General features: G+C 38.9%; 1 protein-coding gene across 1 annotated transcript; it reads left to right on the top strand.

The window, feature by feature from the left end:
* The first annotated feature begins 801 nt into the window (after positions 1-801).
* nes (nestin) lies at positions 802-8,017 on the top strand. The gene is made up of 4 exons (XM_028471597.1): positions 802-1,790; positions 2,855-2,979; positions 3,903-3,976; positions 4,509-8,017. The coding sequence occupies exons 1-4, from the start codon at positions 975-977 to the stop codon at positions 7,517-7,519; spliced, it is 4,026 nt and encodes a 1,341-aa protein (XP_028327398.1). The 5' UTR covers positions 802-974; the 3' UTR covers positions 7,520-8,017.
* The last annotated feature ends 8,282 nt before the right edge of the window (positions 8,018-16,299 follow it).

The raw sequence follows: 16,299 nt of genomic DNA, 5'->3' as shown, positions 1-16,299 counted from the left end.
AGTGCTTCTCAAAGTGTGGGGCTCGCCCCCTGATGGGAGAATAGAGACATGACAGGTGGGGCGTGACAAACAGGAGGAAATCTCCAATTTCATGCAAATCTTCTAAAATGCCTAAAATAATCAACATTTATTTGACTGCATTATGCGACCGAAAGCAAAATGTAACATTGAACTAAAGTGCAAAAATAATGATTTATGTTTGCATTTGAAGTGGAGCGGAACAATAAACATTTCAATATGTTGTTTTTATGCAGGTGATTTAGTTTTTGATTATTATTCCCTGTTAATTCAATAGATTTAAAAATGTGTTAACTTATTTGGCAGGATTATTTGGGGGGGGGGGGGGGGGGGGTAATGGGCTCAGGTGGGGCTTGTAAGTTCACTTTTGTTCAAAGTGGGAAGCACCCAAAAAGGTTTGAGAAGCACTATTTTACTGTCACGCTATAATGGTAACACTATTGAACAGTTCGTAGCCAATCAATCATAGCTTTGCTCTTAAAATACATTACCAATTAAAACTGAACTACTCTGTAAGGCAATTGGAAATGTATCTGAAATCTGTGCCAAAGGTGAAAGAGTTAATGGTAAAGATGACATCATTGATTGGGTCTCCCCTTTCACATCCCTTCTTTCACCCCCACCTCCTCTCATCTGTTCATGTGTGTCCTTCATCCTGCTCTCTCCCTCTCCCTCTCTGTCTCTGTCTGACCTCAGCTCCTTTCCCCGCCCTCCCTGTTCTCATGTCTCCTCCCTCTGCGTCCCTCCTCCCTGCCCGTCCATGTGTCCAGCCCCTTCATTAAGAGTGAAAGGGATGCCTCTTTCTAGCTGTCACAGTTCCTGAGCCTCCCTGGAGCCTCACACACACAGGCAAATCCTTTCACGCTGAATTAGGCCTGGGTTTGCTGCCAAATCCTACCACTCAACCATAATTTAAGACCTCATCCTAAAGGATCGATTAGTTTACTTCTTCTCACATGGAGCTACACAGAATACATAAAACCTCTAACCTCAACATGGATGATGAGAAACACCAGATGTTGAACCTGAACCGCCGCCTGGAGACGTACCTGAGCCGGGTCAAACACCTCGAGGAGGAAAATGAATTACTTGCAAAGGAAATCCAAGGTATGAGATACAACAACCAGGGAGCCCAAGTCCACAGGATGAGCATGGAGGAAGAGCTGCGACAGACCAGACAGGCAGTGGACGAAGCATGGAGGGACAGGGTCCTCGCAGAGTTTGAAGTTAACAAGATGGTAGAGGAGCTGGAATCTTTGGATCTGCAGAGACAGAGGGAGGCAGAGGCCAGGATGAGGGCCAAGACAAAGTTGGAGCAAAGCCGGAAAGAGCTGGAGGAAGAACAGAGAGCGCAGATCTGGCTGAGACAAAAGGTCTCCCAGCTGGAACAGGAGATAAACATCCTCATCCAAAATCATCATGAAGATGTGGCTCACCTTGAAACTCAACTGACCCAATCCAAAGTAAGAATGCCTCAGAGAGTCCAGCAGACACCAAACCTTCTCCAGTTGGGACAGGAGTATTCCCAAAGGGCCACAAGAGCATGGCAGGAGGCAGCAGAGGCCTACCAGTTCCAGTTAGCTCGCATGGAGGAGTCACTGGACCAGGCCAGGGGCCGTTTGTCCCAAGTGAACCAGGAGAAAGAAGAGATCCAGTTAAAGCTTAAAGCCCTGGAGAAGGAGATCGTCTCTGAACATGAGGTTAGACAACATCTGGAGAGGACTGGAGCTCAACGGAGGGACCAGCATGGCCTCGGCATTCAGCAGCTGGAGGTAAGTCGCCATGTGTATGCTGAACTCTTATTATTAATAATTAGCCAAAAATTGGAGCGTATCAACATACAGAATAAAATGTAACTTATAGGCTAGTTTACTGTATGTTTCCAAAGAAAAACACTAATGTTTTATTCCAATCATTTAGATGTATCCACATGTTAAAAACATAATATTAAGAAGAATATATACTTTGTTTTTGACAGTTTTTATTCTTTGCAGTGTGCAAATGTTGTTAAATCCCTGTATTTTATGAGAAAAGGCATCAGTTCAACCCCATTTTCCAATTAAAATTTTTTTCGATGCTATACTTTTTTCACACTGGTATTTTTTGCCAGATTCAGAGAATTTTAGAAAACGTGCACAATTTGACCTGTAAGGAAAAACCACTCATTGTCATCCATTGTAATCAGTCAGAGTGGCTGATGTCTGCTACAGCTTCATGAGGGACCAATGAAAAAATCCAAAAGGATTCACGGAGTGGGGGTCGAACATTCGATAACCAGAAGCTGCAGGACAATATGCAATGTATTGGTTTTCATTGGTTTTTTTGTACTATTTGATCAAATCAGTAATCAATAAAAACACACTTCTAAAACATTACATTTTAATACATCAATAGCAAATGTTTAAAAATATTCTCTCTAATCTGAAAGTCTGCTTTGAAAGGTCTAAAACTTTGTGAACTCAATAAATATTCTGATGGTAGAAAAGCATTTGGCTATGAAAGGAACTAGGCTAACATTGTTATAATTCTGGTCTGTTAGGATAAGTTCCAGATCAAAATGGGGTCTAAAAGGTTAAATGCTTAAGCTAAGAATGGCCATACAGGTTTCGTCTCTGAGATCCTGGTTGATCAGTTTCAGAGACTCATGGTTTGAGGAAATGCAAATTTGCTGCTAGTGTTGTGCGTCAAGCAATGCCCTTGAGACTTAGCTCACGTGATTGAAAAAAATAATGAATTTAAAGAAAGAAGAACTAGTCATGGTAATGATTTTACTTCCACTTGTCTGTAGTAATGTTGGGTAGTTTATAGCAGTTTCCTGTTCCTTCTCTCATGGCAGGAGCACTTGCAGGGCCTGGAGGCAGAGAAGGAGCAGTTGGGCCAACAGATCGATGAACTCGTCCTGGAAAATCAAGGACTGCTGAAGCTGAAGATGTCCCTTGGCCTCGAAGTGACAACATACAGGTGTATTTGCATTTTAGAAATTACCTTTTCCCCTTTTGCCAAAGCTTTTTGCTCATGGTAGACATTAGAAGATACTTTTGTACGTTGAAATTGGTGAAAGTAAATCTGTATCTAGCTGGTTATTAGTAATTTATGACCCCTGTTTTAAATGATTAATTAAAGCTGTTATACAGCCGAAAAAATGACAAACACACTTATTTATTTACATTAGAATGAAAAGAAGATGAATAAAGTGCTAGCTGGAGTTTGGCGTGAAGGTCACATAATTGAGAAAGACATTTATCCTCTCCTGGACAGAGCGTCTTCCGGCTTCTTCTCCACCCCTACTCTTAATATTGACCCTCACCCTTTTGCGAGAAGCCACCAATTTATGAGCAATGGGAGTCTAGAGTAACAGCACTGGATGAGAAAGAGAGGGAGGGGCAAAAGGTCAAATTTCAATGTCACTGAATGCAACTGAATCTGCTGTTACTTGCAGATGTGTTGCATTTGGAAAAGATCAAATAATCAGAAAAACAGAATTTGAAATTGATGAAGATATCTGCCTATGCCATGAAGCTAATTATCAAATAATGTGTTGGAATGAACACTGCTGTAGTCCACATATTTAAAAAGGATGGGTGTGTTATTGCTGCATGGGCTCCTCCTAATATCTGCTGTCATGTGTGCGTCTGTGTGAGGGATTGATTGCACAGGATGTCGTGGTGCAGATGGTTTGTCAATGGCTGGGTCTTTCCCTCATTACCATAACAAGAGACCTTTTTCTGGTCTCACAGCAAAAGTCTCTCCTTCGCACCCACATCACTGTGCAACATCATGCCAGCATTTACTTATTCTTTGTTCTGTTGAGTTTCCCAAAGCCTACCTTTTGTACATTAATAATATTCTGCCTTAACATGTTGTCTGTGTTTGTGTGCCTGCAGAGCTTTGCTGGACAGAGGACACGTAAGGGAGGGTATTTCCTTCGTAAATCAACCAAGATACATTCCCTTCAAGGGTAAGTTAAGAAAATTGCCTCTTGTTTAATCTTATTTATGTAAAACCTTTTGAAAAAGTCAATATCATGTCTTTTTCAAAAGGTTTTACATAAATAAGATTGTGGAATATATTTGGTACAATCTTAATAATGAAAATAATGAGTGGTGACGGTGCTTCGGTAGAAAAGGCTGAGGTAGGCACTAAATGCTCTGTAATGTAAGCCACCTAAAAGGGTCCCCAAAGGTTAAGGAGCCATATGGCTTTGCTTTCTAGCAAATTCGACAGCAGCCAGAGGAAGTGACGATCAATATCTCGCCATTAGTGTCCAAATATTATGGAGAACATATGCTTTATAAATGACTCTATGAAAGTAATTTATTCTCACACACTAAATACAAATAATGAATACCTTAAGACGCAACATCTGTAAGAAAAGTATAAGTAAGTAAGTATGTAAGGCATAATGAATTGAAGAGGCATCAATTCAAGTAATTATTATTACGTTTGCTGGGCTCATTGTATATTCATGAGCTCACTCTTGTCTTCCACAGAGGGAGCTTTGAGTCCTTTGGGAGTTAAAAAGAATCACCAGGCAAAAAAATCAGCAAGCATCAAGACAACTTCCTTCTCGCCACTCCAGTACACCACCAAACCAACCATGAAGATTGCAGCCCCACTTTTGAGTAAAAGGTCTGCAGTTGATAATGAACCTCCAAATATTCCAAGAAAACCTGCTAACACAACAGATTTGGCCACACAGGACACTTCTTATCCAAAAATACTAGAGGCTGGAGCTGTTGAAAGTTTCAGACCTCAAGAGGTTCATGAGAAAGTCACATATGCTGAACCTTTGTCACATCCTCAGGAAGAGGAAGAACAGAAAGGCGAGGGTAAACCTCTTGAAATAAAACCAGCGGTTGAGTCAGTTGTCAGTAATCAGATTAAATTTGATCTTACCAAAGAACCATACTTTACTGAAGATGTTGCCAATCCTCAGTTGACAACATTCACAATAAAACCTTACCAGGTGAAAATGACAGAGGAGCTTTTTGGGATCTCAGATGAATCTAACAAGGACATTTCCAAAGAAACAGATGAGCTCTTTCCACTCACTCCACTAGATGCACAAGTTAAAGAAAAGTATATCAAGGATGTGCAGGAGGAGTCCTCAGACTCTGAAACAGAGGCGTTGCTTGAACCAACCTGTGGGTCCAGTAAAAGCAGTCCAGAGTTTGAATGTGAGCCAGAAGAAGTCATAACCGAAAACCTTATGAAAGAAAGTGCAGCTGAAGTCAGACAGGAAAGAAGCGGTTCTGTGGAGGGAACACGAAATGGAGATGATAAGTTGTACCCTGATGGAGAAGAGATGGATACTTGGGATAGTGTAATTGAAAGAAAGATTGATCTTGAGGCTGATGACAGTATGAAAACTATTGAGGGTAATACACAACATGCGGAACCTGAAGAAGACATATCAGCCCAAGAATGTCGAAGGAACGATTGTAAGCAAAGTTTTGCCACCAATGAACAGGCTGATTCAGTAGAAAAACACAATGAAAAAGTCTCTGATGCTGAAGAAATGCATGATTCCCATTCTGACAATGATCAAGAAGATGAAGAAGACTCGCAAAATGTTTCTGTGTCATGGAGAACTGAATTGGAAAGCGATAGCTATGCTCAGGACAACACCCTCGCAGACAACCGTCCTCTGATTCAGTACAAGAGTGATGAAACAGACATGCAAATGCAGGCATCTCAGGCTGAGGAGAGCGAGTCAAGTGAAGGTGAGCAAGACAGAAAAGTAGGTGCCACTTGGGGTGAAGAGAAGTCCAAAGGGTTTGGAACCATGGAGGATCTGTGTGAGGAGGTTGAAGGTGAAATGTTAGATGAGGAATATGATACGGAATACATTTATCCTGAGGGAATGGATGAGGAGAATAGTACAGTTGTAAGTGAGGATTTTATACAGGATTTTGTTGTGGAAACCCAAGAGGTGAGCATTAATGAGGAACAGGCAGATGAAGAGAATAAGCTTAAGAAACCAACACAAGGAGACTGTGATGAGCAATTGGAAATAGATAGACTTGTGGAACTAGAATTAGAAAATCTCACCACAGACAGCTACAGCACTCATTTTGCAGACCATCAAACTCATCCAAAAATGCTGCCTCTGATGGAAAAGAAACAGCCTGAGTTAGAAAAACCAGGGGGTTCAAATACAGAGGACAACTCTGAACAAAATGAACCGATTTTATTGGCCCATTCCGCTGAGAACCTACTTTTCAGAGATCCTTCTGAGGTGATTCATCAAGCAGCCACTGTGTTGAACGATGACATCTCACATGATGGCCAGCAATTTGAGGCTAAAACAGACGTGATGACTGAACACAGTTTAACCATGGTGACAGAGAAATATGAGACAAAAGATCAGTTTGGAGTCAGTGACATCAGCGGGAGTGGCACTGAAGAAGTGAAGTTCTCAGAGGATCCACAAACTCTGCTGCAGAGAACAGCGGATCAAGAAATCCCTCATTTCCTTGAGACAGGACCTGTGCCCGTGGACACATACAACATGGCCCAAGAAAATCAAATCAAGGAAGTTGCAGACTGTCAGCAGATTTCTGGCAGCTTGCAACCACCTCAATTTGAAAAAGAGGTATCTAAAGAATCTGAGGAAGATCTAGTTAAGGATGTGGAAGAATATGAACAGGTTGCCTGCCACCTGCAGCCGCCCAAACCTTTTGTGGATGGATCCAATGAGTTACAAGAACATCTAACGGAAAATGCTGCTGAAAATCAGCACCCTCCCCAACTAATTATGCATGAATCTGAAGAATCTCAAGGCCATTTAAAGGAAAATATATGTAAGAATGATGAGATTTCAGGCACTCTGCAACAGCCCAAATCTATTAGTGAAGCATCACATCATCAAATAGAAGATGTGGCAAATTTTCAGCAGCCGTTTAGCAGCCCTAAGCCACCACAGCCTTTTATGGATGCATGGGAACCATCTCAAGAACTTCCAGTTCATGATGCGGAAGATTTTGTGGAAGACCTTGAAACTGCAGAAAGAGTTGAATGTGAAGTTCTCGACATCTCAACTCAGAGCACTAAATCTAGGGATCATATGTCTGAATCAGGTGACGAGATGCATCAAGAGGAAATGCTCAAGAACTCACCAGACTGTGAAAAAGACCAGATTGTAGAGAAAGAAGCTACAGATGAAGAAATTAGTGGCCTAGAAAAGAACAACTCTTGGGCATCTTCCTTAGACAACAGTATCACTTCTCAATCAGATCTAGCCTGTGATGAATCTGCGGAGTTCACCAACTACACAAACAAATCTGCTAATAACCAACTTTGTGGAGATTTGAAACACCAGAGTGGGGTTAATGGAAATTCTCAAGTTAATATAGATCTGTTTAAATCCAATGGCACCAAGGAGCAGGAAGAAATGCTCTCAGGGGTGCAGAAGTCAGTTGGTAGAACTGTTGCTGAAGAGGGACTGATTCATTCTGCAGAGTCTGAATTCAAGGCTGAGGCTTGTTCATTTGGGGAATAGATTCTCAATAAAAAATATACACGGTCACTATAGAAACCAAAGTTGTGTTTTGGAATGCTTTTCACTCAGCCTAACCACCAATGTGCCCATTCCCCCTCAATGATACTGAACATCATCAATTGCTTGAAACTGTTGTTCTTTGTAGTTTTATCTTCAAATGTGCATGTGGTGGTACAAAGTTAGCATTTCTGCATGGAGGAACAGCATGAAGAATGAACAAGGCATGTCAGTGCATTCATTGATAATATCCAAGTCTGAATTAATGACTGATTGAAACAATTGATGGTTAGGATTAGTTTTAGGATTGATTTGCCACTGGGATTCTTCCTTTAATTCCTAGTTTGTATAAAGAAAATGCTATAAAGGACTTTAGGTTAACATATAGTACATCTTTAGGTATATATGGTATATATTTTAAGTGCATGTATTCCCTGCCCTAATGTTGGAAAGGATTGTGGTACATTAAAAATTCACAATAAAAAGTAGATTTAAAACCTCTATCTCTATCTCTGTTATTGGCATGATACAACACCATTATTTTTTTGTTGAAAAGACTTTTGAACATATGTGACATCAACAGAATGTTAGGATATAAAGAGGTACACATATGTTTAGGTTCTATCTAGATTTTGGGTTTTTCAGCAGCCAGTTAGATATTCACTAGAACAAATGTGGGCTAGACCAGGAAACAAATGCAGAATACTTAAGATAATGACAAATAGAAATGCTTAAGTTTGAGCAAGGGACTTACAGAATTACCGTAACATTTCTGTATTTAACGTTGACTGAAACATTATCTTCAACTGATTTAACAATTCTGTTCCGCCTTTGGAAAAATAGCATAGCATAGCATAGCATAGCATAGCATACAAGTTCTTTCAGCAAGACAATCAATGAGCGGGTTGGAAGACCTGAGGACGAGCTGGTTAAAACAGCAAGGTCTTTACTTCAGACTGAGAGGCAGCCTTACTATGACTGGACTAGAAGGATGAGGTCTGGAAGAGAATCCACATCCAGATTACAACAAAAAAGGAGATGAAGCCTCTTCAATTGTCCCTGAGTAGAAGAGCAATAAGTTGGAAAGTGACAAATATATTGAGGGCAACCAATTTGCCTTTACTCTGTTGCACAGGTTAGTTTTTCCATAATTGCTCTAAACCAAATGTAATATCTGTATGAAAGTAAAAAGTAGTGTTGTTGATTGATTATTTTCCTAGTCTTGAAATTTTAGTTGAAGTTTTTCAATTTTGTTGTAAAAATGTAAGAGCGACTGCCCTCTATGGGTTGAAACCCGGCTATTACAATTTAATTTTGCTATTGGCTAAAATGGAGGCTGATGACATTTTGGAGGAAGCTTTCATCACGAATGGGCTTCTGTTAGAAAGTAATTTGGTGTCTTAACTGCTCAAAGGGAGCAACGCCCATAATCAAGGCACTTTTTTTTTAACTTACTGCTTTGACATACTGTACATCAGCCAAAACTTCAGGGTTTAGTTTCACTTTAAGCAAATGTACTTTACTCAGACAAGGTTTTTCAGGAAATATTTATCTCCCGATATGTTTCAACTGTCAACTCTCAGTCAGAGGAGTTCTGCTGATCGCCTTTGATGGCTCCTTTGAAGTTTCACTTGACTTCCATGTAATAGTTCCAGCAAGATTTATTTCGTCTTCTTTTTTATTATTAGTGTGTTTAGTTGAGGTTTTGTTTATTCAGACAAGGTTTTTCAGGAAATTTTTCTCTCCCCTCATGTTTTGAAACAAGTGAAACTTCAAAAGAACCATCAAAGGCGATCAACGGAACTCCTCTGGCAGTTGACAATCGAAACATGTCGGGAGATAAAACTTTCCTGAAAAATCATGTCTGAATAAACAAAACCTCAACTAAACACACTAACATTATCCCAAAAAATCTAGTTAAATGCAGTATACTTTATTTATTATCAGCAAACATTTGCCAATATGAAGAGCATGCTAAAGTTCAATTGCAAACTATGTAAAGTAAAACACAAAGGTGGTCAGTGATAGATTCAAAAGGCTGCTGTAACACAGAGATGCTTCAAAGTGACTCAGAGTACAGTTGGATCTTTGCCAGAAGGTCAAGTAAACATCTGCTGCTGGGGGTTATCCCACATAGTAAAGTATGTGTGGCTGTGGGTGCATTTGTGTCTATACTTGGCAGTATCCCAGCTTTACTGGCCTAAAAGCAGGCGAGTCTACAAAGCTTTCCACCATCAAACCTCCTCCCCTGTGACAGAGACAAGGAAGGAGCTTGAAAGGGAGAACAATGCACCAGAAACCCTTCCCTCCTCCACCCACACACCAACCTTGTCTTTCATTAGTCCGTTTACCAAACAATGATGTCTATTTTGGTGGGCACTCGCGTCCTCGCTGCCCATATCTGCCCAAAGACTTCAGCTGGAGTGAGGAAGGAAACAGCAGATTGTTATGTTCATTGTAATAGGATGTAAGTCCTGGAATTTCTGTTGTGTAGCTCACTGGTATTCTGCTATTTTCCTCCTCTCTACTTTCCTACCACCCTGTACCAACCAAAACTAATAAATATCCCTTCTCTATAAATATTGGCAGTGTCCATTTTAAACTAAATGCAAGCAATGGCAGAATGATGGAAAGCTGTTATTCAATTCAATTCAGTTCAAATGTATTTATATAGTGCAAATTACAACAAAGGCATCTCAAAGCGCTTAAGAAAAAATAGAGTTCATAGTAAGAAAGAAAGAACCCAACAAGATCCACATGAACAAGCATTTAGCGACAGTAGGAAGAAAAAACTCCAGTGGAACCAGGTTCTTCTGACTGAGAATTATTGATTTGTTAATAATCCATGAACAAAATTGTTCTATTATGAAAGTAAATTTTACTTTTCACAAAATAACATGATTATCATTTATTACATCATGTCTGCCTTTCAACAAGAAGGTGAAAAGTTGGTTAAAAAGAAAACTTTAGCTTACAACTGAATGGTAATTTTTAAAATGTAACTTGTTAAAAATGAAATCAAGATTCTATTAATATTTATAGAGAAATTTGGTTATTTCGCTCATTTTTTTAAATAACGTATTTACAATTTATTACATCATGTTTACTACATCATTAACTAATCAACTTTGCTTGTAAACCGTTTGACCAAAAACAAGCCTATGTACAAATGTGATCAACACTTAACCTGTCTTTGTCTGTTTTAGGCTTGATAATCATGAACTGTATCTCCAATCATGTAATGGTTAACTACATTAAACACTACAAGCATCCTTAGAATGGAAATTATTTAAAAAATACTTTTCGATTAAATAAATAATTGAATATCATGAATAATCGTGTTTTCTATACCATGTCCATGGATATTTGGACATTTTGTGATATATTTTGTACTTTTTTCTCCAGTATACAGTAGGTAATAGCAACAACTGCTTAATATTGGGAGAGATGTTGAATTAAGATCTTGGAATGAGTGAATTAACTATACAAAGTGGGATAAATGTCAGTTTTAGCCAGTGTAAGGTGTTCGTGGCTTTCACTTTCCAGCACTTTACACCATCACGGTATTATTCTGCCCTATTGGAAAACCTATGCGTATTATGTGTGGATAAGTCATGATTAAACCATCAGAGATCAGGCAGTGTTAAAAATAGAACTGAAGTTACACTTCAAAGTGCAATCTGTTGACAACAGCTGTGAGTTGCTTTGTCATTGCAATCCATGACTCATGACGGAAGAATAAAGGCTCAAATCCACCACGTGAACAAGGAGTGACCTGGATATTTTAGGTCAGATAGATAGAACCAAGCAAATGCTGAGTCACTGAACAAAAGGAAAAATGTGACGTTTTAAGAGTCTGAAGTGGACGGAAATTACCAAAGAGAAAGTCCCAACAATGGTGGTGCAATCATTAAGAGTGGATGAATTCTCAAAGGAAGAACAAGTTGTACTGGTAAATGTTGAGTTTGGCCATTATGTTGATGTTGTTTTGACATATATTACTGACCCCAACTTTATCACATCCTCTTATGAAGAATTTGAGATGAAGAACAAATTCCACAGTCCATAAAGACAAGGAAGTTCAACCCCTGGAAGTCCAGGAACAAACCATTTTTATACGATAGCAAGTCGTCAACTTAAGGAACCCCTTCAAAATATTAGGCAGTGGTCATCGATTTACTTCTAATTCAAACACAGATTATCACTATGACTACAGGTCAATCCCTAATGTAAGGGTTGGAGATCTTATATGACAGCAGGGACTATAAAAATTTGATTATCTGATCCACATGATTAAAATTCAGGTTAACATTTAGAAAAATGACCAATCTGAGCATTAATATAGGAAAGAAGAAAGGTTTTTGTGTGGTTTTAGTGTCATTTTGTGTCGTTTTGTGTGTTTCTGGTGTCATTTTGTGTTATTTATGGTGGATGTAGTTTTCTCTGCTATTGTGCGTGTCTGTTGTCATGTGTATGTTAATTGTCATTTGGTGTGTGTTTGAAGTCATTTTGTGTATTTTCCATGAATTTGGGGTTTTTGTTGTTTTGTGTGTTCGCAGTCATTTCATGTATTTTTGTTATCATTTTGTGTTTTTTGGGTCATTTTTGTGTAAATTAATTGTAATTTTGTGATTTTTGATCTATGTGTTGTCGTTTAGTGTGATTTTTGTTGTCGTATTTAAGATTTTTCGTGAAACTTCAAGGTTTATTAATAAGGTTATGTTAAATGAAAACGTTCTGAAATAGTAAATTACAGCGTGGACAAACTTGGTTTGGTTTGGTTCCTCCATTGGTCTGTGCCTCGGCCTTTAGGTGGGGGTGTGTTTTCCAGCTGATGCTCACAAACTAATCTAATCAGGGTCCAGAAATGAAGTTAAATTTGTTCTGCCAGACTGGACACACCCATGTGAGCATGTCGGAAATACACGAGGGGGTGAGGAGGAAAATGATGAGTCACAACAGACCTGCTGTTGCTTTGTCTCTCAGAGACACAAAACACACAACAACAAATAGACACAAAAAATCTGCTCACATGTCATGGCTCTCCACTTAAAGTTATACTGCTGCTTATTAGATCTATCATCATCACACTTTTATATGTATTTGAGTCGTAGCAAAAGCAGAAAATCTATTTTGGGCTTTTTTTTGAGTGAGTGCTTGGTTATTATTAGCAGCCCGTTGAGACATGAGTGCATCTGTGTGCGACACGGCTGTGACGGCTGCAGCGGACAAATGGACAAAAGTCAAACCGTGATGACTGCATTTGGTCAGCTTAGATCTGAGAACAGTTGGTTTCTAAGTCTAGTAAGTAAGTAAGCAATCTTTATTTATAGAGTGCTTTTCACAGGTAAAAAAAACCCCCACAAAGTGCTTTACACAAATTTCAGTATTATCCCGTCTAAAGAGAACATGGAAAAACAGTAACAAATAACATAGGAGACAAGAACGGGAGAACTGTGGGTCGCCAAGGGCATAGGAGGCGCCCCGTATTTAGATGAAAAATGGGAAAACAACATAAGGAGAGGTGAGGGGGAAAAAGGCAGATTATGAACTGAGTTCCCAAAAGGAGAAATAGAAACAAAGTACAGAACCAGGAAAAACACAGATAAGATAACACACAGTAACAAAACTGAACATAGGACGTGGGCAGGTGGGGGTTGGACGTGGGTAGGGGATGGGGGGTTGTGGACGGGGCTGGGCGAAGAAGGGGAGAGGTTATCCAGCTGCTGGGGGGCACAGAGTGCTGCCAGTGGGCACTTCTCCACATTTCCATACTTCCATGCGCTGGAGGGAGGGGAAAACCTTTGCTTTCGTTCATGAAACAGTCGGATGTTGTGGGCCTAGTTCAGGAGATAAGAGTCCAGGTGGCAGAAGGGGATGGAAGTGGGGAGGACAGAGAATCCTGTCTGAAACTTCCAAGGTGAGAATGAGGCACTGCATAATATGTGTAGGAGGGAATCCAATGGGTGATGTAAAAATTGTATTTTCTTGGCAGGTCAGCAAATTTACGTAACCTTGAGTCTTTGCTGGTCTTTGTAATCCGAATTTGGTGGCTCAAACATTAGATGGCCAGGCATTAAACCTTTCCAATCTCCTTTCCAGACGTTCCAGTGTAGCATCCAGCTTGCCTCTAAGTTTGTTACGACAGTCTGAGAGGTCATAGCCCTGCCCCATCCTTCAGAAATGACTGGCAACCTTCCCAATATGGCCGCCAACGTAGCACAACATCTTTTAGCTGCCAAATTATTTCTTCAGTTTCATTCTTCACCCAATAGATGTGGTCTGCACGGCAGAGTGACCAGTGTGCCCACCACCAATAGACTATATTGAAAAATGTAAAACGAACATACTGTACAATGTACATTAGTTTAGTTCATAATAAATATTATGTTTCCAAAAGTATTTGTTTTTCTAATGCAATTAATTTTACATTTTTTTACGTTAGTTGTGAAAAACTAAAGAACAATAAATGATTATAGGACACAGAAGCAAAGCTACAATGTCCTCATGTAAAGGATTTCCAATATTTGGTGAAATTAGCCACAGTTTGGGTCCAAAATAAAAATGAAGAAGTCACATGAAGAAAAAAAGTTTTATATCCCAAGAAAGAGTCGTCTTTATACTATAAATTAAAGAGCAGATTTTTTTTTTTTACATTCCCACATGTTGTTATGGGCCAATGAAAATACTTTAAAAAAAAAGTATTTTTTTATAATTCAAGAGACTGTCACCCAAGAACCAATGCATTTACTGTATGTGACTAATCATTAGTGACATGAACAGTCTATGTACATAGCTTTAAGCTGATCAAATTACAGGAAGCTGAGACGTACTGTATGCAAACATGTTTGAGCCCCATACCCCGAAAAACTTTTTTCCAATTTCGAGGGGTTGGCATGTCTACCATATAGGATGTATAGCAGATATTTTTGTATATTCTGAGAGAGTAGGTGGAGCTGTATTATTATTGGCAGAGGCTATTTGTACGGTTGGCGTATCAATATATTGACATTCTATTCAGACGCAGCGCCCCTATTTGGCCAGTTTAGGTCACGTGACTAAGACTAAACCTTACCCTAATGCTAACCCTAAAAATTGTTGCGATATTGGGTTAGAACCTAAACTTAACCTGAACCCTAAAACTAACCCTAAACTTAAACCTAACACTAACACTAAACCTAACCCTAAACATAAACTTAAACCTAACCCTAAAACGCTACGTACTTGTACTTCGGTAACTGTACCAATAGCACCGGGGGTTGTCCGTACCACAACCGTACAAATAGACACTTTCATTATTATACCAAATTTGAGTTTCCTATATATGTGATGTAGTTCTTCAAATATTGGAAGCTAAAAATTGAAGAATTCACCCCCTCTATAAATTGGCCATATCTCAGAAAAGATCTTTATCCAATCAAACTAAAAGAAATTGCCTATTGAGTAATCATGGAGCAACTGGTAAAAATCTCTAAATTTTTGTAAACCAAAGTGCGTGGGCCATGAAGATTGAATAGTTACATGAGTTCTGTGTAGCTTTATATTCTGTACATGTACGGGCTAAGGAAATAAACTACAATAGCTATAAATAAAGAGTGCATTTCTACATGGATTTAGGCTATTGATAGTTAGCAGTGGTTAGCATCCAGGAGTGATAGAGTTGTTATGGTTGAACTATGAACAAACTGGTTTTCTTTCTGTAGCCATTGTTGTCTGCTAACTACAAGCTCAGGATGCTTTCACTGACTCACTTTGAAGCAAACAAAGCTACTGTGCAACTACGTGGAGAAATACTTCCTTTTCTAGTAACTTTTAGCTTTGAGAACTTCCTGTGTCACAAACATAAAACACCCACAGGTGTCTTGAAATATCTTGTAAATGCAAAGTTAAGTCATTTATTTCAGTTCAATCTTGTGTTGGGCAATTAACTGTCCACGTTTGGTCAACTTCTTCTTCTTTGTGTGATTTTAAGTCACATGACTGTGATAATTGGCCACAAAAGGTCAACAGGAACTTTAAGGGATGCAGGTGTGTGTGTAAAATAACCAAAGTTAGAGCTGATGAATTCATTTCTTAAAACTAAGACTGTTAAAAGCAAAACAAACAATAAGGGTTCACGTTCCCTAAATACAAACTAAAACAACATGTAAGGTTCACCCCTAAGTTTTCACTATTTAATTAAAAAAAAAAAAAAAAGCCCTTTAATGAAGTTAGGCTTTTGATGTGTAGATGCTCACATTTTAGATTTTATTATAACCTCAGATAGAAAGAGTTACAGCAGCCTCTTGTGGTAGAAACACGACATTACATCTATGAAGTGTTTATTTCAGTGCACATACACATTCATTTTCTCATGCCCTTCCCAGCATCTGATCATATATTATAGACTAATTATCGATTTGCTAATAATGCCCAATCTTCCTTTTTTCAGAGCAACAAAAACTCCTACAAACCTCAATTTCAAAAGTCTGCACTGAGACTAAAGTTTATTTAAATTGGTTGATCACTAGCACTGGTACTGGTTAATAGGGCTGGGAGTAATATCGAGATTCAAGATATATCGAGTTTTCTATTTTGGAGATATAGACAATTACAATATCGCCTGTGTCAATATTTTTTTTTTATACAGTTTATTTTGTATCAAAATACTCGCTTTAGGAGTGTCTGTTTTTGCTACTTCTCAGAACAGCATGAAAAGCACAGTTTGATGAATTACTGAGTTCTTTTTAACAAAGACACATTACAAAACACTCACACATGTAAAAGCAACACATATTGTGCAG

This window comes from Gouania willdenowi, chromosome 16, assembly GCF_900634775.1.
Source record: "Gouania willdenowi chromosome 16, fGouWil2.1, whole genome shotgun sequence".
Taxonomy (NCBI): domain Eukaryota; kingdom Metazoa; phylum Chordata; class Actinopteri; order Blenniiformes; family Gobiesocidae; genus Gouania; species Gouania willdenowi.
The sequence above is the reverse complement of the archived record's forward strand: the minus strand, read 5'-3'. Positions and strand labels throughout refer to the sequence as shown.

Excerpts from the sequence above, each read along its gene's own strand:
- nes (XM_028471597.1), top strand. The coding sequence starts at position 975 with ATGGAGCTACACAGAATACATAAAACCTCTAACCTCAACATGGATGAT. Across the intron at positions 2,980-3,902 it reads CTCGAAGTGACAACATACAG|AGCTTTGCTGGACAGAGGAC; the intron begins GTGTATTTGCAT and ends GTGTGCCTGCAG. Across the intron at positions 3,977-4,508 it reads AAGATACATTCCCTTCAAGG|AGGGAGCTTTGAGTCCTTTG; the intron begins GTAAGTTAAGAA and ends TGTCTTCCACAG.